This window comes from Numida meleagris, chromosome 1 (assembly GCF_002078875.1).
Source record: "Numida meleagris isolate 19003 breed g44 Domestic line chromosome 1, NumMel1.0, whole genome shotgun sequence".
NCBI lineage: Eukaryota > Metazoa > Chordata > Aves > Galliformes > Numididae > Numida > Numida meleagris.
In genome coordinates this window covers 105,999,186-106,018,296 of record NC_034409.1, presented here as the reverse complement: position 1 = coordinate 106,018,296, position 19,111 = coordinate 105,999,186, and the positions used below count along the sequence as shown (strand labels likewise).

Here is a 19,111-nt window from a genome sequence, read left to right as displayed (position 1 = left end):
AGGGTGACACAGCTGCTTATGTGCTCTGTTTGGTTTTTTTGTGTGTTTTTAGCAAATCAGAAACATCAGTTCAGTGACTAATAATCTTGCCAGTAAGTATCCCCAAATAACCTCTTACCTCTGTTGAATGCCTGCTTCTCACATGTTTAGAGTCTCTAATGAGAAGGAGACTCTGACTTCAACACCTCATCTCTAACACAGACACTGTTTAGCAATTCCCTAGTATTTACTCTTGGAGACAAAAAAGTGATTCCTCATTTTATTCTGCATGTGAAGGGACTTCAGGATAAATCAGTGACAGCTTATGTTTCACAGGACAGAAGTTCTCATTGAAAAAAAAGGGAGGCGATTGCATCAGGAGCACAGAAGTCCCCGATTTGTTTTGAGCAGTGCAAGCTGATGTTGATGCAGTAAAGAATGAAATGTGCTTTCGTAGGAAGCAGAGGTGATTCAACTATGACTTCTCATTCTGCAATAGATGGGAAGGCCTTTCACATCTGTCAGTGCTTGTTTCATCAGAGCTGAATCATTTGAATACTGGCATGAAAGGATTCTCTTAGCTTTTACTGTAAAGATAGCTACTGGTGGGGCATATTTTGAGAAGGGAAGAAAAAGAGCGAAGCACTGTTCAGTCATCATAGTCAGTCCACCTAAGGAGAAAGGAATCTAATTTCAAGCTTAGCAGTTGTTCCCCGTAACAAGTAAGGTTATGACAATGAACGTTACTATAGCTTTTCTTGACAGAGCTTGAAATGACAAGTAATGGGGGGAAAAAAAAACCCACAACGCTTCAGCTGCTAGGAAGATGAGGAATAGTGTGTATGGGCACTAGATGCCAGTTGTGTGGGTGGAGAACAGAAGTTGAATGCGTATGTGGGTCTCGTGAGTTTCTTTTACAACACAAGATGCCTTTGCTTGGTATGACTGAGGAATGGAGTGACTGTTACTTAAGATTTACATACACCATGATTTGCATACGGGGAACCATCCTTTTCAAAAAACATTTCTGTGAGGTTGTCCAATCACATGATGTGCTTGAAGTGTCTTCTTGAAGGGTCTGGAACACAAGTCTTAGGGGAGGGAACTGGGGTTCTTCAGTCTGGAGAAGAGGAGGCTGAGCAGAGACTATCGCTCTCTACAACCACCTGAAGAGGTTGTGGTGAAATGCGGGTTGGCCTCTTGTCCCAAGTTAACAGCAATAGGACAAGAGGGAATGGCCTCAAGTTGAACCAGGGAGCTTCAGATTTGATATTTGGAAAAACTTTCTTCTCAGAAGGAGTGTTGAGGCAGTGGCACAGGCTGCCCAGGGAGGTGGTGGAGTCACCATCCCTGGAGATGTTCAAGAGCCGTGTGGATGTGGCACTGAGGGACATGGTCAGTGGGCATGGACTAGCTGATCTTAGCTCTTTTCCAACCTCTGCGATCTGTGCGCCGGTTGGGAGGGGGCTACTCCACACCCGTCCATTCCGCAGCACTCCCATGGGTGGCCGAGGGGGCCGCCTAGCAGGCACAGTGCCTGCTTATCGCGTTGGGCCTGTGGGGCCCGCCCGACCCGGGCAGCCCCCGGCGCACCTCAGTGAAGCTGCCCGGCCGGCCCCAACTCAGCCCGTGACACCGCCCGGCGCAGGGAGCGGCCCCGCCCACACGCGTTCCGTCACCGCCTGCCTCCCCGCGTAATCCTTCCGCGCCCGCGCTCTCCGTCCTCCTCCGGCTCTCTGCCCGGTTCCCTCTAGCTGCCCCGCCGCCCTCATTACACGTTATACCGCGGCGCCGCGCTCCCCGCTCCCTCTCCCCGTCGAGCTCTCCCCACGGGACTCCCGGATCCGGGGGACTACTTTTTCCCCCCGCCCTCTCAGAACGCGCACGGCGCAGGTGGCGGCGGCGGCGCCGTGGCAGTTGGCGCGGCGGCGATGGCGGCGGCGGCGCTGAGGCTGCGCTGAGCGGAGGCGCAGGGGGAGGGGAGAGCCGGAGCGCGAGAGGCGTCCGGCGGGGGGCGGCGCGCGCGGATGCGAGAGAGAGAGAGAGAGAGAGCGAGAGAGAGAGAGAGAGAGCGCGGGGGGGCGCGGGGGAGGGGCGCGCTGACAGGGCTATGCCGGGCCGGGCCCTGCCCGCTTCAGACGCCGCCGAGCCCTGAGCGCGGCAGCCGCCATGGCCGAGTTCTCGGCCTCCTCCAGCTCCGGCGCGTCGCCGCCGCTCATTGAGTCAGGTAACGGCGGCGGGCCGCGGGCCGCTGCTCCCTGCCGCCATCTTCTCGAGGGCGGCGATGGATTACGGCCGCCCCCGGGGCCCCCGCCTCGCTCACTCCCGTCTGTCTCCCTCCGTCTCTCCCGCAGAGCTCTACTTCCTCATCGCCCGCTTTCTCAGCACCGGGCCGTGCCGCGGGACGCTGCGGGTGAGTGCGTGGGGCGGGCGGGAGGGAGCCGGGGCTGTGCGCGCCGCCGGCCCGCGCTGACCGCGCTGTGTGTCCCCGCAGGTGCTGGTGCAGGAGCTGGAGCAGCACCAGGTGCGTGAGCCTCCCCCAGTGCCCCTCCTGAGCGCCGTAGGGTGCTCGGAGCTCCCTTCAGCGAGCCACGTGGTGATAGAATCCTTCCTTTTCCCCTTTAATTTTTTTTTTCTCTTTTTCTCGATTTAGTTGCTTCCTAAAAGGTTGGATTGGGAAGGCAACGAGCATTATAGAAGTTACGAAGAACTGGTGAGACTTTCTCTTTTAAAAACTTTCGGTTAGGACGGTAACGTTGGCGCCGGGCACGTTCCCTATAAAGCGGGCCCGGCGCTTCGTCTCCCAATCTCGCTCCGTTGGGGTTCGCTCCGCGGGGCTCCCGGCGGTCTGTACCCCGGCCGTACCGTACGTTGGGATATTGTTTACATAGCAGAGGTGGAGCCCGGCGCGGTGCGGCGGTGCACGCTGCCGCCTGCGTGCGGCCGACAGCCAATCCGCAGCCAGCTTTCATTGCGGTGTTCCGCCGGCGAGCTTGCTAGGCGCGCTGTGATTGGGCGGTAATTACTTTCTGGTCGGCTTCCTTCGTCGCTCCCCTGCAGCGGATTAGGAAATGAAATCGCCGCTCCGAAATCGGCGGTTGTGGTTCTTGTGAGCGCTCTCTCTGGCCACTCGCTGTTCTAAACGTCAGAAAGACAGCGGTGACCGCCCCACGGCACGTACTCGATGAAGGCTATCTGCCACGGACGTTTATTGACTCCCTAAAATTGAGGCATTTGGGGTTAACGGGCAGCTCCCTTACCTGTCAGTCTGCGTATGCTGTAGTTGCACCCCCTCGTACCTCCTCTGTCACATCTGAGCATCTCAGGGTGGCATCTGTGCAGAGAGAGAATGACATCTTTTAAAAAATGCTTTCTTAATTTAAGTGGTGCTTCAAATGGTAAACTGCATCCCATTTCTTTCAGTTGTCAATGTAGTTGGGAGAGCAAATGAGGACTTGAAATGAATTATTTAAGTCGCCAGAAGGCCAGGTCTTGCTAAACAGTAATGCTGTCAGGCTCTGACTTGAATTTAGCAAATGTGAAAACAGTATTGAGTTTAGAAGGTCTTTATTTATTTTCATTATTATTATTCTTTGATCCTAGTTCTTCTGGTAAAAAGTGATAGCGCTGGGAAAAGGGAAAAGGGTGGGCTCCTCTAACCTCAGCACAGGTTTCTGTGTTGATGCAAATCAGGTTGTCCAATGAATTCTTCAACATGTGCCACCCCTCTCTCTTTTCCCTATCCGCTTTATAAGAGGTATCTCTACAGGGCAGCAGTATTTAAGAATATTCAGAATCCGTCTTCGGAAGGTCTTTACCTTTGATTCTTTGTGGCTTTGGGAACCTCTTGTTGCCCAGCTGGTCTTACTGAATCTGTAGTGATGCAGACAAATAGGAGTTGTGGTGCAGTTATTTGTTTCTGTCCATCGTTGAACTGAAGAAAAAGTATTCTTTCCAAAATCTGAGTAAGGCTACTTTTAAAAAGGTGCTTGGTTTGGTCAGCGTGCTTCTGTCAGTGGTTGCGTTTGGAATGTAAGCTTCCTGATGATGGTGTGCAAGCAGAATGGTTTGTAAGACCTGACATAGGTTATGCTGAATTTTCTGTCCTGAATACCTTGTCTGGTACTACTCTGTGCCAGCTGAAGAGGCAGAATTTAGAAAGAAAAGATGAAAAAGTGCCTTCTTATAATCTTTCTACTACCAAATAATTTCTCATAATCAAACTGAAGCGTCTTTGGGGCTGATGTACTGAAATACCTTCGACTGTGTAGGAATGTTAACTGTTTTACTGATACTTCCAGCTGCTCTGCTTCTACCAGGGATGCAGCCTATACCCAAAAAACTTTGTACATTACTTGGATTTTTTATTATTAGAATGTGTTAGGCTGTTGCTTAAATCATATTGTTCTCATTACCAAGTTTACATTTGAGCAACTTTTTTTGTTGAACAGCTGTTACGTGGCAGCGTGCAGTATTTTTATTCCTGCTCTTCTGATGATGAGATCAGCAGCATTGAGTCTTCTCTTGCTGAAGTTCAGTTGCTAGGCTGAGGGAACGGCATCATGAGCTTGAGCTAGTTCTGCCTGAGTTTTGAGCACTGTGGGCAGGAGGCCGCATAACTCTGTTGTTGTGGGCCGGCTTGCTTTTCTTGGGTGTGTTGGCTGGAAATGTACTGCTGCTTCAGCAGTGAGGCCAGCTTTTGGGTCTGACTGGTTCTTCTGTGGCTGGATCAGAGAGTCAAGTTGGCATGGGTCCGTTTGTACCTGCTGATTCAGACCTTCCTGGAGTGTAAATTTATGATACCGGTGGTTTGTTTTACTCAAGTCTGTGTAAACTTTATTTAGTTCCTGTGTTGTCGTGATTAACTTCATTGTTAGATTAGGTTGTGTTTTTTTTTTCCCCTCACTGATCTCCTAGGGAAGAAGAAGAAAAAAAAGAAAGAGCCCAAAACCATAGAACTGCACAGTTATTCTTGACTGAGACATCTAAGTGATTGTGGAGGTGTGCGTATTTTACAATATTAGATGTAGATAGCATGGCATCTTCCTGAATGGACAAATGATTGTTTTGATCCCTTTGGTTTAAGGAGTTAAGGAAGTCTGTTGTGTAGGAGGTGTTTTTCAAGGAACCTATTTGTACATTAGATTGCAGTCACCTAACAAGAAATGTGCAACTGAAATTGTAGTTGCATAAATTCTTAGGCTTGATTACAACAAAGTTTTCCACGAACTTGAATTCTGAAGACCTGCTTTTTATCAGTAAAAGTAATGGGGTGTGTTAGGTGGATACACGCGTTGTAGGGTGCTGCACAAACAAAGGCCACCTATGTAAATATTGCAGACTTTCTGTGGGTAAAATACTGATGTGCAGTAGTTAATTTTATGGCAGTTATTTTTACTATAGCTCTCCCATTCTTGGTGAGCACTTGTGAATTCACTAGATGAGAGCTTTACAGGATTGTTTTTGTTTTGTAATTTGAATTTACACCTATTAAACACTGTCTAAATATTTCTATAAATAGTCACGCTTTTAGATTCATCTTTTCAGGGTGTGCCATGTATGTGTTTAAAACTTTAATGTTCTGTCAGGTGTTATCCAACAAGCATGTGGCTCCAGACCATTTATTACAAATTTGCAAGCGTATTGGCCCAATACTGGATAAGGAGATACCACCCAGCATTTCGAGAGTGAATTCCTTACTTGGTGCGGGAAGGCAATCGTTGTTACGTACAGCAAAAGGTATGGTTTGTTTATTATTTGAAATGGGTATGATACGTTTTCCTAAGTATCTACTTAACACTTTTGGCATATTTTGAAGGCAGTGGGCTTTCACCAAGTGTACTGTGTTTAATGAACCAAAACACCATCAGTCTGTGTATTAATAGCATAGCTATGCGCTGATTGTTGGGAAGGGGAGGTGTTAAGCTGCGTCTCAAGAATCACCATTATTCTGAGTGCTGAGGCTGCTGAATGTTGCCAGTTCTCAGTGTTACTGCAATAAAACGAACCATCAGGAGACAAGCACTACTTCTTCAACATCCCCAGCATTCTGAATAGTAAATGGATTGGCCCATGTGGTTTTCGATTGTGGTAGCTGTTGTGCTGTATTCAGTGCAAACCTGAGCCAGTAACGCTCTTAATTTTGATAGTTTTCTTGGTTAATGCAAACGGCACCAAAATTAGTACATTGTACCTTTGTAGAAAGAAAGTCATTTTCCATAATTTAAAGTGAATGGTGGCAGTACAAAAGCACATGGAGTATTTGATTTTCACAAAGTAGGTTTGGGTTTTAAACTTCCCTCTGTGAACATTTCAGGAGGGACGTGTTTGTTCATGCATTTGTAGTTTTGTTGGGTAGTTAGACACTATGGTGTAGGACTGGTTTATTGGATGCTCTTGTTTTTCGGTTATCTGTTCTAACTGCTTTGAAGGGTGGGCTATGAATAATTCAGTGACTGTTTTGTACTTAAAATTGGGATTGCAATTATTTTAGCGTGTGTCAAAATGACTTTGTGTGAGAAATAGAAGAGTCACCAAATGGCAAAGTTGGAAGGGACCTCCTGAGATTGTCTTGCCCAATAATTTGATATTAATAAACATCCTGTGGTTATTGTTTTTATGTTTGGTTTTTTTTTTTTTAACCTTAAACACTTTATTCTGAAAGTGAGTATGAAAATTTCAGGTGAGAATTTAGTTGTGTGTTACGTGAAGCTGCAGGGGCATCACCAGTCACTATTCGGGAGTAGTATCAAAGCTTGGCTTTGGTTTCTTGATTTTCTGGGTTTTGTGGTTTTTGTTTTTTTTTTTTACTATATTTTTTTTTACTGTTATGATATAAAATCAAATTTTATCTCCATTTTTTTTGTGCAGTACTGTTCATGACAAGTTTGGGGGCTTCTGGTCTTAGAATTTTTTTTAGTTATTCCAGTACTGTGTATGACACCACCAACTGTTATGTTCATTACTGTACTTTGAAACTGCAGCTGGCTTGGCATTTTTAACCTATGTTTATGACAAACTTCCACTTGATTTTTAAAGATTGCAGGAACACTGTTTGGAAGGGCTCTGCATTTGCTGCTCTTCATAGAGGAAGACCTCCGGAATTTCCGGTCAGCTATGGCGCACCGCCAAATCTCGGTATGCTTTTACTGACCTTCATCACTCTTAATGCGAGCATATGATGTGCATCTTATACTGGTCTTGCTATGATGCTGAAAATTGTACCTCAGAACTGGATCTGGAGGCTTATCTGGAGAACTTCGTATGACTCCAGTGGAGTTATTTATATATGGGTACAAAGGCCTGCCCGCAGCACTAGTGAGATAGTAACCTCTGGACGAGGTCTTTTTCTTTTATAAAGCCCGTATGTTAAGTAGGTAAACCTACAGATCAGTATTTATGAATAATTTGCATTTGGATAGGAGGACTCTTGTATGATTTGATGCACATAAAATCATGGGAAAATAAAGGTAACATCTAGATCTCTGTATCTGGAGACAGAAGTTTGGATTTGAGCAAGTTTAAAGTATTGCTTATACACATTAAAAAAAAAATTGCAGCTTCAGAAAAAGGCATCTGATTTCATGAAGTATGTAAGTCACTTTTAGGATATCCTCAAGTAATGCGCTAACAGGTGATAAATAAAATGATGTTTTAGAAAACACTGGAACATATTAATATATTAATTCTCTGATTTCTTTGTGTTGTAGTGGAAGTACATCGGGCAAGACAACTAACTGGATATGCAAAGTTCAGTACTTCATTTCCAGGAAGTATGTATCAGCATGTAAAGATGCACAGACGGATTCTTGGCCATCTTTCTTCTGTGTACTGTGTTGCATTCGATAGGACTGGACATAGGATATTCACTGTGAGTTGAAATTAATCCGAATCTGAAAATAACGGTAGTTAGATGCTAGGAAAAGAACTTTGAAATGCAGGCTTTGCTAAAACTTCTAGAGGCAGATGTCAATACTACTGAAGTGTAACTGATTATCTTCATCACAGTGCTAAGTATAACAGTGCTGTGTAATTAAAGGTCAGGAGTGCGTAAGAAATTGTCGTTACTTAATGTGAGAGTCTGGGCAGATATGTTTCATATTTTTCATGAAGTGACAAAGGAGAAATTCTTCTGCAGTATAGTGTTGTACTTTTATTGGCTGGTGCTTTTATTGTAATGTGCAGGCTAAATTTAGTCCAGACTTTCTGCTTTACCTGGCATAGACCTGTGATGATTGCAGTGTAATCTTGAACCGTAATTGAACGTTTAGTTTTTTAGTGTTGGTCATATAACTTTATTTCTGTCAACTTAAGTACTGTGTATAGTTTTAAATAGATGTATAAATTTACCAAACTTTGAAAGAACAAAGGTTCTTCAAATGAAACTTAAAAACTTATCCAGAATGTCTTTTAAACCCTTTCCTAAGCATTATAAACCTTTCTTTCTAGGGTTCAGATGACTGTCTGGTAAAGATATGGTCAACTCATAATGGCCGGTTATTTGCCACATTACGTGGACATTCAGCCGAAATCTCTGATATGGCTGTCAATTATGAAAACACTATGATTGCAGCTGGTAGCTGTGATAAGATGATCAGAGTGTGGTGTCTGAGAACGTGTGCACCGGTTGCTGTCCTCCATGGGCACACAGGATCCATTACCTCATTACAGGTACATGTTTTGAATTAATACTTGCATTCTGTGTCATGAACAGATACTTTGTGTAGTATTAGAGGTTGTATTAAACAGACAACTTTAGTAATAGGTAACAGTTTGGGCATTAGAAATAAAAATTGAAAATAAAACTGGAGGCTTTTAAAATACCATATGCAACTTGACCTAGTACTGACCTTATTTCTATTAGTAAGCACTGCAAATTCTGTAAGTAAAAATCAGTTCTTGCATAAAGGTTAATGAGTGGTAAATATAAATAAGTGGAAAGAGGAGTTCCTAAGTGTAATGGAGGATTTTGTTCTGGTGGTACAGAATGTGAAATTTTCAACTCTGATGTCTTATAGTCCCTGTGTTTCAGGGTCTTTTTCCTCCTATCTTACCGTTCACTTGGCACTTCTACACAGCACCAGCATGCCAGGATACTACAAGGACAGCCAGGCCACTGAGTGATGGGGGAGTTTTCTAAAAACTTGTGTGTGGCTTCAGTCACAGAAAGTTCTCTTGGCCTTGAGAACTACATATGTAACCTATTTATGCCTGCTTCACTATGTAGAAATGCTTAAAATGTAGATGGATTGTGAGAAGCAGGCAGGCCATGAGTCTCAAAGATAAATTTCACTTATATGGAAGGTTTGAAAGTATTTAAATTGTAGAAAACGTGAAGCAATTGGGGGGAAAGGAGAAAAGTTTTTTTGTACCAGACTTAAGAGTCACCTATCTAATTTTGTGTTGAAAAGGAAGATTAGTGCCTTGCATTCTGTTATGGAGAGGAGTGCTCTGGTTGCTTTTGCTAGGTTAAAAAGTAGTTTAACAAGTGTTCCTTTTGATTTTTTGTGTCCAAATGCAAGGCAGCTGATGTTCTGGTTCTCATGAGAGATGGCATGTGAACGGAAAATGAATTTCACTGTGCACGGTTACTGTGTCTTTTGCATAAGTAAAATTATTTGTGTGATTGTATGTATATTGAAATTTGAACTTTTAAATATAGATGTCAAAAATTCCTGAGTCCATTGACTAGGAACCTTCTTCACGTAATGAATGAAATAAAAAATGATAGTACTGAATTCCCCCAAATTTACCCTTTATGATTTCATAAAAACTGAATTGATGTCAAAAGACATGTAAAAACAATTTATTCAAGTACTTTTCTAGAGAAAGCTGTTACCAGGCAATTGCAAAGGAACACTGCCTGTAATGTTTGTTGGAACTGGAGAGAATTTCTGGGTGATACGGTGCCCTCCTTTTGTTACTGGGTATGGGATATGTGGGCTTATGTGGGTGGCTATTCTAATGTGGTATGTGATTCTTACAGCTTCTGTGATATGGGTATCTTTCTTAATCTTAAAACTGTGTTATTTCAAGAGTTCAAAGGTACTGAGTGTAAGATGTTAGAAAACAATCTAAAACGTGTTATGAGGAGCAGATGAGGGAACTGGGGCTGCTCAATCTGGAGAAGGGGTGGAGCGGGAGAGCTCTTTGCTCCCTACAAACACCTGACAGGAGGTCGAAGTGAGGAGAGTGCTGGTCTCTTGTGAGAAGTGATAGTATGCTGCCTTCAAGAGTAGTCTCAATATTTGCAGCTTGTGTGGCATTTATTTATTTTCTGACAATAAACTTATTCATGATGTTTATTGTAATATGCTGGATCTTTTTGCTTAACAGTTCTTAATAAGACTAATTGAAATGTAAGCTTTTTATGGCTGATTCCAGTGGTGATAGTAGTAGTAATTGATGAACAATTTAGTCAGCTTGTCATCTAGAATTTTCTGAGAGGTTATCTCTGTGTGCAGCAAGAAAAACTGTCTTAAAGAAGCATGTACAAGGACTTCCTATAAAGCTGTATGCTGGTTTACACATACTCAAACTGTCTTTTAACATACATATAGAATTGAAAAAGTGAGCCTATCTAGTGAAACTTCCTTTTTTTTTTTTTTTTTAGTGCTCTGTCTGCTAGTTCCTTCATATATAGGCAAAATTTTTAATGAGTGATTGTGGTTAGTTAGGACTTCCAAAGCAAAGCAGTGGATGAGTTGTTATATAGTGCAATAATTGAAACCTACAGCACAGACTTATTTTAGAGTGTAAGAGGTGTTACTTTTGAAGTGTTATCTGCAACCACTTTAGCCATTTTGCTGAAAATCTTGTAATATTGTTTTTTACACAAGCGTTTTTACAAGTTCATAAATAATTTCTAAATATCTGGGTTTGTATGTTTCCAACCTGATTTTTTTTTCCCTTTCAGTTTAGTCCAATGGTGAAAGGCTCCATGCGATATATGGTCTCTACTGGTGCAGATGGAAATGTTTGCTTTTGGCAGTGGGATACAGATTCCATGAAATTCAGGTATGTAAGTGAGGATGCTGATGGACCCTTTTTATGCCATATTCTGCTTGATGAAAATAAACTGACTGCTTTGGCAAGCGCATATTGACTTAACTATCTAAAAACTTTATATAAGTATTTAAAAGCACAAACTATACTCTTTACAAATTTGTTATTCTGTTGTCCTGGGAAAAACTGGATTAATTTCTTTTTTCTCCTTAATGTGGTTGTTAATAGCTACTTTGTTTGAAATTTTGGCCACCTTAACTGGAAGAGTGTGTTCATGACTTGCAGAACAGGAAACCAATCACTTTGTGTAGAATTGCAAAACTTGTATCTACTTCTGTAAAATTTCATGAATTTACATTCTGCAGAAATAATATCTAATAGGCCGTATTTCATATACCACTGATGGTTTGTAGTTTGTGAGCACAAGTTCAGTACTTCGTGGATATGGTATGGATCCACACTCCTTGGCTTGTCATGCTTAAGATTTTGCCAAAACTGGTAAGCTACTGGTTGTGTGGCATTCAAATACCATTTGAGTGCATGTGCATACGATAATTTGGAGAAGTAGACTTTATTGCTTATCATCCTACACAAGATGTACAGATTTTACTGTATGTATTTAAGTACCTGTTATGTAGGTGTTCAAAGAACCATATGCTTATGTTTTGAAATGGTGATAAAAGCTGAGTTTTTTGTGACAAGTCCTGTTTCAAGCAATTTTTCTTTTTAAGCAATCGGCCAGTGAAATTTACAGAGAAACCTAGACCAGGAGTTCAGATGCTTTGTTCTTCATTCAGTGTAGGTAAGGCATATATAGATTGAATTTAGTGCTGTGATTTATCCTCTTTCCCCATGAGCACGTTTATAATACTTTTGTTGTGACGGCTTTAAAAAATAAAAAATAAAAACAGCCACTGTATAGTAAGTAACATATATATATATATATAACATAACATAATACATATTAAAAACATAATGTATTTATATATGTGTGTGTTGTTAGCCTATGACATAATAAAATATTGTGAATTGCCTTGGCTAAAAGTAAAAACTGTGGAACTAAGCGGTACTGTTTCCCATTTGTCTGCACCTGATGCTCCTTTAGTCTTTACCAGATTTTTGTAGTTGTTTAACCCCTTAGCATACTCCTACGGTTTTGGACAATTATTGCTGTCTAAGATGCCACAGGCAACAGCAGTGGTTACTGCCAATAGTAGGAGCCCCCGATTCCGTGCCTGTTGTATGCAGAGATTGTCATAAAAATCCCTTCTTGCTTCAGAATCTATAAATGTGCTTCAGTCTTGGCTTGGAGTCGTTGTTTAAACGTGTGGGTGAATTTTGTGGGAAAGCTTGTTGGTACCAGACAGCATAAACATCAGCATAAACTTGGGAGCAAGTGAAGTACAACTAGCTTGTTAGCTCCTGACCTTTTTTTTTTTTTTTTTTTTTTAAATCAACTTTGAGCAACACTTACTGGAGCCAAGAAGCGGATCATTATATTGCTGTTATCACAGCTAAGCACTGGTCTGCTTACACTGGTGTACCCATACTTGGCATCCAGTTGTGAAATGATTCTCATGGCAGAAATGACACACGTGCTACAATGAAAGAATCATCTAGATGATTCTGGTGGTGGTTAGCCAGATTTCCTGTTAACTAACACCTGTGTGCGCAAGCAGTAGTGTTAGGTGTTAAGCATTCTCCTAGCTACGTATTTTGAAACATTTGTAATGTTGAGTATGACTTGCCTGTTTCTACCATGGCTGAGAAGGCCTTCTGAGGTAAGAGGGGGATTCCGATCCGCACATGCAGTGGAAATTTTTAGTTTTTTAAACTAAACAACTGAGAAGTGTGATCTATTCTACTTTCTCACACGGTAGCTTAATTACTGCTTGATTTTTAATTTTTTTTTTTTTGCAGGTGGTATGTTTTTAGCCACTGGCAGTACTGACCACATTATAAGGATGTATTATTTTGGTTCTGAAACGCCCGAGAGAATAGCTGAATTGGAGAGTCATGCTGTAAGATTTTTATATCTACTAATTAGTCACTTAAAGCAATATTGAAGTTGCAAGTTAATGTTGCTAATGGATTTGTGGCAATGTTTTTATTGAATATGTTTTTAAACTTATACAGAATTTCAACCAGCCATCTTGTGTGACTGAACTGTTTTAAGGGATGGCAGGTATCTCTAATTTTAAAGGATGTGGCTTGCTCAGTTGCTTCCCTTTACAATGCAAGTCTGCATAGCCACATATTATATGATGTATTGAGGAAGTCAGTGTGCTGAGAAGACTGATTTAGTTACCTAGGTAGTTGTGATTTGACATGTTTAGTGTTAAATCTTTAAATGGGGACTGAGTTTCCAGAGTTTTCCAGAACCTGGATGTCTTTGATTTCTGCAGCTTAGTCCAGTGGAATCTGCCTTCAAAAGAGCCTAAGGGAAACTTGGCTTCCATTCAGCTTACATTCACATGATGACATTTAAGTGACTTTTTCTGTTTGTGTTTTTTGTTAGTTTGTTTTCAAGACTTAATACTCAAATCTTTAATGAATAATTTTAATGTATATTTTTATGCAGTCAGTACAGTGAATCTTGAAAACCTGTGATGCGGACTTGGGTCCTTACACTTGTATGATTTAACACTTGGATTTTTTTTTTTCCATAACTTGGACGCTTTGTTTTTTACAACTATCTCTGTTCACGTGTTTTAATCTTGTTCCGCGTTGATGTTTTTTGTCACGTGGTATGCCAGCTCTTTCCACACTGTTTAAAAGCATTGAAAAACTTAAGGAAGGCAGTATATTCTTCCTTAACAGTTCATGCCATGTAAGATTTTCTTGAGAGGTACTATGGAGTACCAAGATACTGTAGGCGTTACTTGTGAATAGTCACTGACGTAGAATACAGAAAACTTTTACACTGGTAAGCAATATGTGAAGGATGTCACGTAATAGTGTTGGCTTTCTGTTTGTTTTAGAAGACATCTGTTAAGCCCTGATCTTGGGAATAACTCTTTTAACTTAGTGAATCTAGCTGTGTGGCTTCTGTGGATTAGACAAACAGCAAGAACTTAAGCATATTTTAAACTACAAACTTAGAATTCCACTGTTAGACCTCTTCCAAAATTCCGCAGCAAAGAGTGGCGTTGGGATTTCCAAATGAAAAATCAAAGCATTAGTAGGGTTCTTAGGTTGCTGGATAGCATCATTTACACATATTTGGATGGTTCTGCTCATAGGCCAGTGCAGTTTGGTAAGATGATTCTGTATTTCATATGAGAAGGCAGCTTTTTTTGCCAGGTATATTTTTAACACAAGTTTTTAAAGTTACTCAGAGCTTGGTGGTGTTCAGATGTGCTTTGTGATAGAGGCTGACAAAACGCATGGGGACAGCTATCTTTTTTTCCCCTCCAGTTTTAGTTTTAATACAGATAATTATATTTAGTTGAACTCTTACAGCTCTTTAAAAGGCAGCTTTTCAAATACCCGTCTTTCTTACCTTGTTTTAATATGATTGCCCAAATGCTGAATCCACGTTTAACCAGTTATAGTGATGAGGCTTACTCAGTGTGTTTTCTGTCAGTGGAGAAAACTTTCAGCTCTGTAAGATAAACTAAGTCGAGTGTGGCATCTGCTTTTCCTATTGTTTTTATTGTAATAAAAATTATAGCTAATACTGCATTTCTTTAAGGAATGTGTGAGTGGGAGCAACAGAATTCTCTGGATTGTAATTGGTTTATGATACTGGAAATATATATTCAAGTTCATTGGCTGCCAGGTTATTAGTGGACAGTTATTTCATCTGTCTGTACTTCATGTTTAAAGGAAATGTTTTTGTAAAGCTTGCATTTTAGATGTATCATTAGTGGTTAGTGAATTCTGGTAAATTTTTGTCAGGCTTGAGTGACTCTGCAGGTAAAACTGTTAGAAGCTATACACGTTTTCTCATTGTTTCAGGTTTCCATAATCCCAGATCTGTCAAAACCTTATTTTATGTTTAAAAACATAATTTCTGACAAACTTTTTTTTTTTCCTACAGGACAAAGTTGACAGCATTCAGTTTTCCAATAGCGGTGATAGGTATGTTGAAAGGTGCTCAGATGTTAACAAACAATACGTTACTTTGGAGTTAGGAATGTATTTTTGTTCTTGCATGAAGGTTTCTAGTGAGGTCTTACTACCTCAAACTCAAAGGTCAAATATGGACTAACCTAGGAGAGTATAGCTAAGCTGCAGCTGTGTGCCTCAAACTTCTATCAAACTTTGGAGTAGCTGAATTTGGATTTACTTGGAGGAATTTTAAGCAGTTTAAGCAAATATTTCCAAAATGGGAAAATGCGCAAATGGTCTAAAAAAAGTCTTAATCCTTTTCATTTTTTTCTAATCTACTGTTATTTTTAAAGGAAATGGATTTAGTATTTTAGAGCTGATTTTGAGAGTAAAAAAAGTGTTGCTTAAATGCCATTTGTAAAATTTAAACTGAACTTTAAATACAGAGTGGCACCTAAATCGATTTCTGATGATCCCATCACAAATCATAGAATCATAGAATGGTTTGGGTTGGAAGGGACCTTTAAGATCATCTAGTTCCAACCCCCCTGCTATAGGCAGGGACACCTCCCTCTAGACCAGGTTGCTCACAGCCCCATCCAGCCTGGCCTTGAATGCTTCCAGGGAGGGGGCATCCACAGCCTTGCTGGGCAACCTGTTTCAGTGTCTCACCACTCTCACAGTAAAGAATTACTTCCTGTGAAAATGAGTATTTCTTCCAAAAAGAAAATACAGATTTTAGCCTTCAAGGCAGGCTTCAATATGCAACCATAAGTTACAGCTTTATTTTTGTTGGGTCATTTCTCTTTTGCATAGCCAGGTAACTATGAATGAAGATGCTACTAGTTAGCTTAGGAGTTGTAATTGTCTTTCTTTTGAGCGTGTTTTTCTGTAATTATACACATCTTTGACACTATTGTTTTGCACTGATTGGTCACACTTGAAGCTTGTATAGATTACCTTTGAAGGCACTGTTTAAAGAAACAGAAACCAAAAGTCCCAAAAATAAAACGAGCAAACCCAAAGAACCCCCATAACCAAACAGTTTCAGTACTGCTGTTTTGCTTGGTGTTGCTTTCTCTGGAACATGTTTAGAATTTATAATTATTACTAATAAGAATCATTGCTAGTTAAGAGTATAGTCATGATATACCCAGTGCACAAGTTACTTTGTGGGTGCTCTGTCAGCTGTCTTTCTCAGTTTTGTGATTCATGAACTGGGGAGATTGTTAGGATGTCTGATAGCTTTTTAGTTCCTCTCTTCAGGAATTATTGTTCTTCTGTATTGGTAGTTCAGCTGTTTGTGAAGTATAATCCTGAACTGCTGTATTTTATACCTCAGTATCTTGAAGAAAACTACCAGTGGTCTTCTCCTTTGTGCACAGTTGTGGGTGGTTTTACTGTGCTGATCTGTCCTTGCTTCTACATCAGTATCTGATACTCTGCAGTTTCAGAACGCGTTACTTAAAATAGATATTTATAGAATTGTAATTGAGAAGGAGTTGAGGATAAAGTTGTGAATTTAACATGGAAGTTGATACTGTTCTACGTGTTTTGGCAACTTTGTTCAACTTCAGTTCAGAAAAACTCTTTTCTTCTGGAAAGATAACTAATAACAGTTAACTGTAAATTGGCAATAATATTTTTATCAGTATTACATGGTGATGTTTTAAGTTGTGGTGTTGTTTACTTCTGAAAATACTTCAAGATGAATTCTTCTAACTACTTCTAAAACTTCTTCAAGGTTCATAAGTGGCAGTAGAGATGGGACAGCACGAATCTGGCGCTTTGAGCAAGCTGAGTGGAGGAGTATTCTGTTGGATATGTCCGATCGATTACCAGGGTAGGTGAAGTATTCCCTTTTTTTACCTGTTACGTGAAATCAGAAAGTTCCAAGAACTCATCGAGCACTGTTAGGATTTAGAAGAAGCCTTAACAATATTATGATCATAGAATCAGAGAATCATAGAATGGCCTGGATTGAAAAGGACCTCAGAGATCATCGAGTTCCAACACCCCTGCTGAGTGCAGGGTTGCCAACCACTAGACCAGACCACCAACAGATGGTGTGTTTTTTGAAGGGTGATGTGAGTCTCCCAGTGATGTAACAACTTGTTAAATTACTGTCTGTGCTTTCAAAAATACATAAGTAAATACATAAATTCAGATGCATAGCTTTCAAACATATACTGTACCAAATTAATTACAGACCTGTTTTTATGAAGTTAACAGAAAATCAGTAGACTTCTGTAGTTGGCCTGCAGTCAGAAACCTGACATGGCATCACAGGAGGAACTCCTTGTATTAGTGAAAATAAGATAGGTAGTAAGATTTTTACAGGAGATGTGATGAAAGAGAACAGGTGAATTTCATCACGTTCTGATCTTGCTGGCTGTTTCCATTGACTCTCTTCACTTTTTAAAAGTGTAGTAATGAAGTATGTTTGCACAAAGTTTAAATTGCATTATTACAGATGATGATCAGGATATTGAACTGCACTGAAGAAACCTGATAAGTAGATGATGTACAGTAGTACAAAGTGCTTTAATCACCTTGTGTAAAGACTAATTTGCTGGTGATTAGAAGGGGGGAATAAAAAGAAAGCAAAATAAAAACCAACCCAAACTTATATTAGGTACACTAGGTAATGGCAAGTTATCAGTGTGATACCAAAAAAAAGAAAAAAGAGGTTTTGGTAGAAATGATTACTAATATTTGAAATATGACTGTGACATCTATGTTTCCAGGGTAATAGACACAATTAGATCTTTGTATGATTGAGGGAATCTTTATAGAACAGGCTACTAGCTGATGCAGAGTATAAATAGTACTTGTGTTCAAGTATGTTTGAAAGAAGGCCCATTCCTTTAGTTAATGAAGATGCAGAGAGGGAGTTCCTAGTATCTTGAAAATGTAGTTTGGCAAAGAGAAACAAGTTTTAAAAAAAAAAAAAGAAAAAGAAAATGGTATATCTGAGCATCAAACTGTTTGCTTATCTAGTAGTTTTGAGAATTTCATTCTTCCCTTAATACTGAATTTTGTTTTTCCCTGTAAGTTATTCTCCTTCACATATGTACATACATATGCGTGCCTGCATTTGTAAAAATGCAAATTATTCAAACCCAAAAAAGGACAAATTTGCTTTATACTTTATTGTTTTTAAAAAGAAAAAAGTTTATGGACAAAAGTGTCAATACAAAGTTAATTATTAATATTCCTTCTCTTGTCTAATTGTTAACACTGGAAAACTAGTTTTTTTCTCTAACTTGAGATTGAGATGGACGAGTTAAAAATAACTCCTACCTTTATAACTCTTTAAAATAGTGACATGTGTTCAGAAGAAGACAAATTTATGAGGCCTAAAGTAACCATGATAGCTTGGAACCAAAATGACAACTATGTTGTTACGGCTGTAAATAATCATCTGCTGAAAGTATGGAATTCGTCTACAGGGCAATTGCTTCATGATTTGGTGGTATGTATTTATTTTTCCATGCTTTTTTGAAGTAGATCTTCAGTAAGTCTTTCTATATTTGGTGTGGCATGTGCATACTGAGTTCATCATTAGGTCTGATTGTCTTGAATCCTCTATGTGAGTCATAAGGCAACTGTGGTGTTTCTTGGATTTTATTTATTTATTTATTTTTTTAACCAAAACTGCTCCATCCTGCTTTTGAACAAACCTTCTCCAGGTATTGTTTAGAACTTACCTCTTCAGGAAAAATTAAAAAAAAAATTCCAAAATAACAATAGTTTAAGAAAACCAAGTCTGTTTAATAGTTCTTAATTGTTCACATGCATTTGCCAGAAGCTCTGTATTTCCAGAGTTGTTCTTTGCATCTGGGAAATGATTAAATTTCAAATGATGTTTCTGCATGCCTAGAGTTCTTGCTCCACTTTCTGTGTGCCGCTCCACTTGTGGAGATAGCAATCCAGATGTATGTGCTGTGGTATTTCTAAAAGTTCGTATATTTTTTGGAGGCAGCTTGTAGAGATTTCATTTTAAAAAGTCTGAATATGAGGAGAAGGGAATAGTGCAGTGAAGGTCTACTGTAGATATCATATTGATTTGGAT

General features: G+C 40.1%; 1 protein-coding gene across 4 annotated transcripts in view; it reads left to right on the top strand.

Moving 5' to 3' along the window:
- Positions 1,983 to 19,111, top strand: part of BRWD1 (bromodomain and WD repeat domain containing 1) — a 55,552-nt gene continuing 38,423 nt past the window's right edge. For all 4 annotated transcript variants that reach the window (XM_021405722.1, XM_021405711.1, XM_021405713.1 and 1 more), the window contains exons 1-14: positions 1,983 to 2,206; positions 2,334 to 2,392; positions 2,474 to 2,503; positions 2,633 to 2,692; positions 5,568 to 5,718; positions 7,018 to 7,116; positions 7,689 to 7,849; positions 8,428 to 8,649; positions 10,895 to 10,995; positions 11,715 to 11,785; positions 12,904 to 13,004; positions 15,026 to 15,066; positions 16,781 to 16,879; positions 18,361 to 18,511. In XM_021405722.1, coding sequence (XP_021261397.1) covers positions 2,149 to 2,206; positions 2,334 to 2,392; positions 2,474 to 2,503; positions 2,633 to 2,692; positions 5,568 to 5,718; positions 7,018 to 7,116; positions 7,689 to 7,849; positions 8,428 to 8,649; positions 10,895 to 10,995; positions 11,715 to 11,785; positions 12,904 to 13,004; positions 15,026 to 15,066; positions 16,781 to 16,879; positions 18,361 to 18,511 — 1,404 coding nt within the window. In that variant the 5' untranslated portion in view covers positions 1,983 to 2,148. The remainder of the gene's footprint in view (positions 2,207 to 2,333; positions 2,393 to 2,473; positions 2,504 to 2,632; positions 2,693 to 5,567; positions 5,719 to 7,017; positions 7,117 to 7,688; positions 7,850 to 8,427; positions 8,650 to 10,894; positions 10,996 to 11,714; positions 11,786 to 12,903; positions 13,005 to 15,025; positions 15,067 to 16,780; positions 16,880 to 18,360; positions 18,512 to 19,111) is intronic.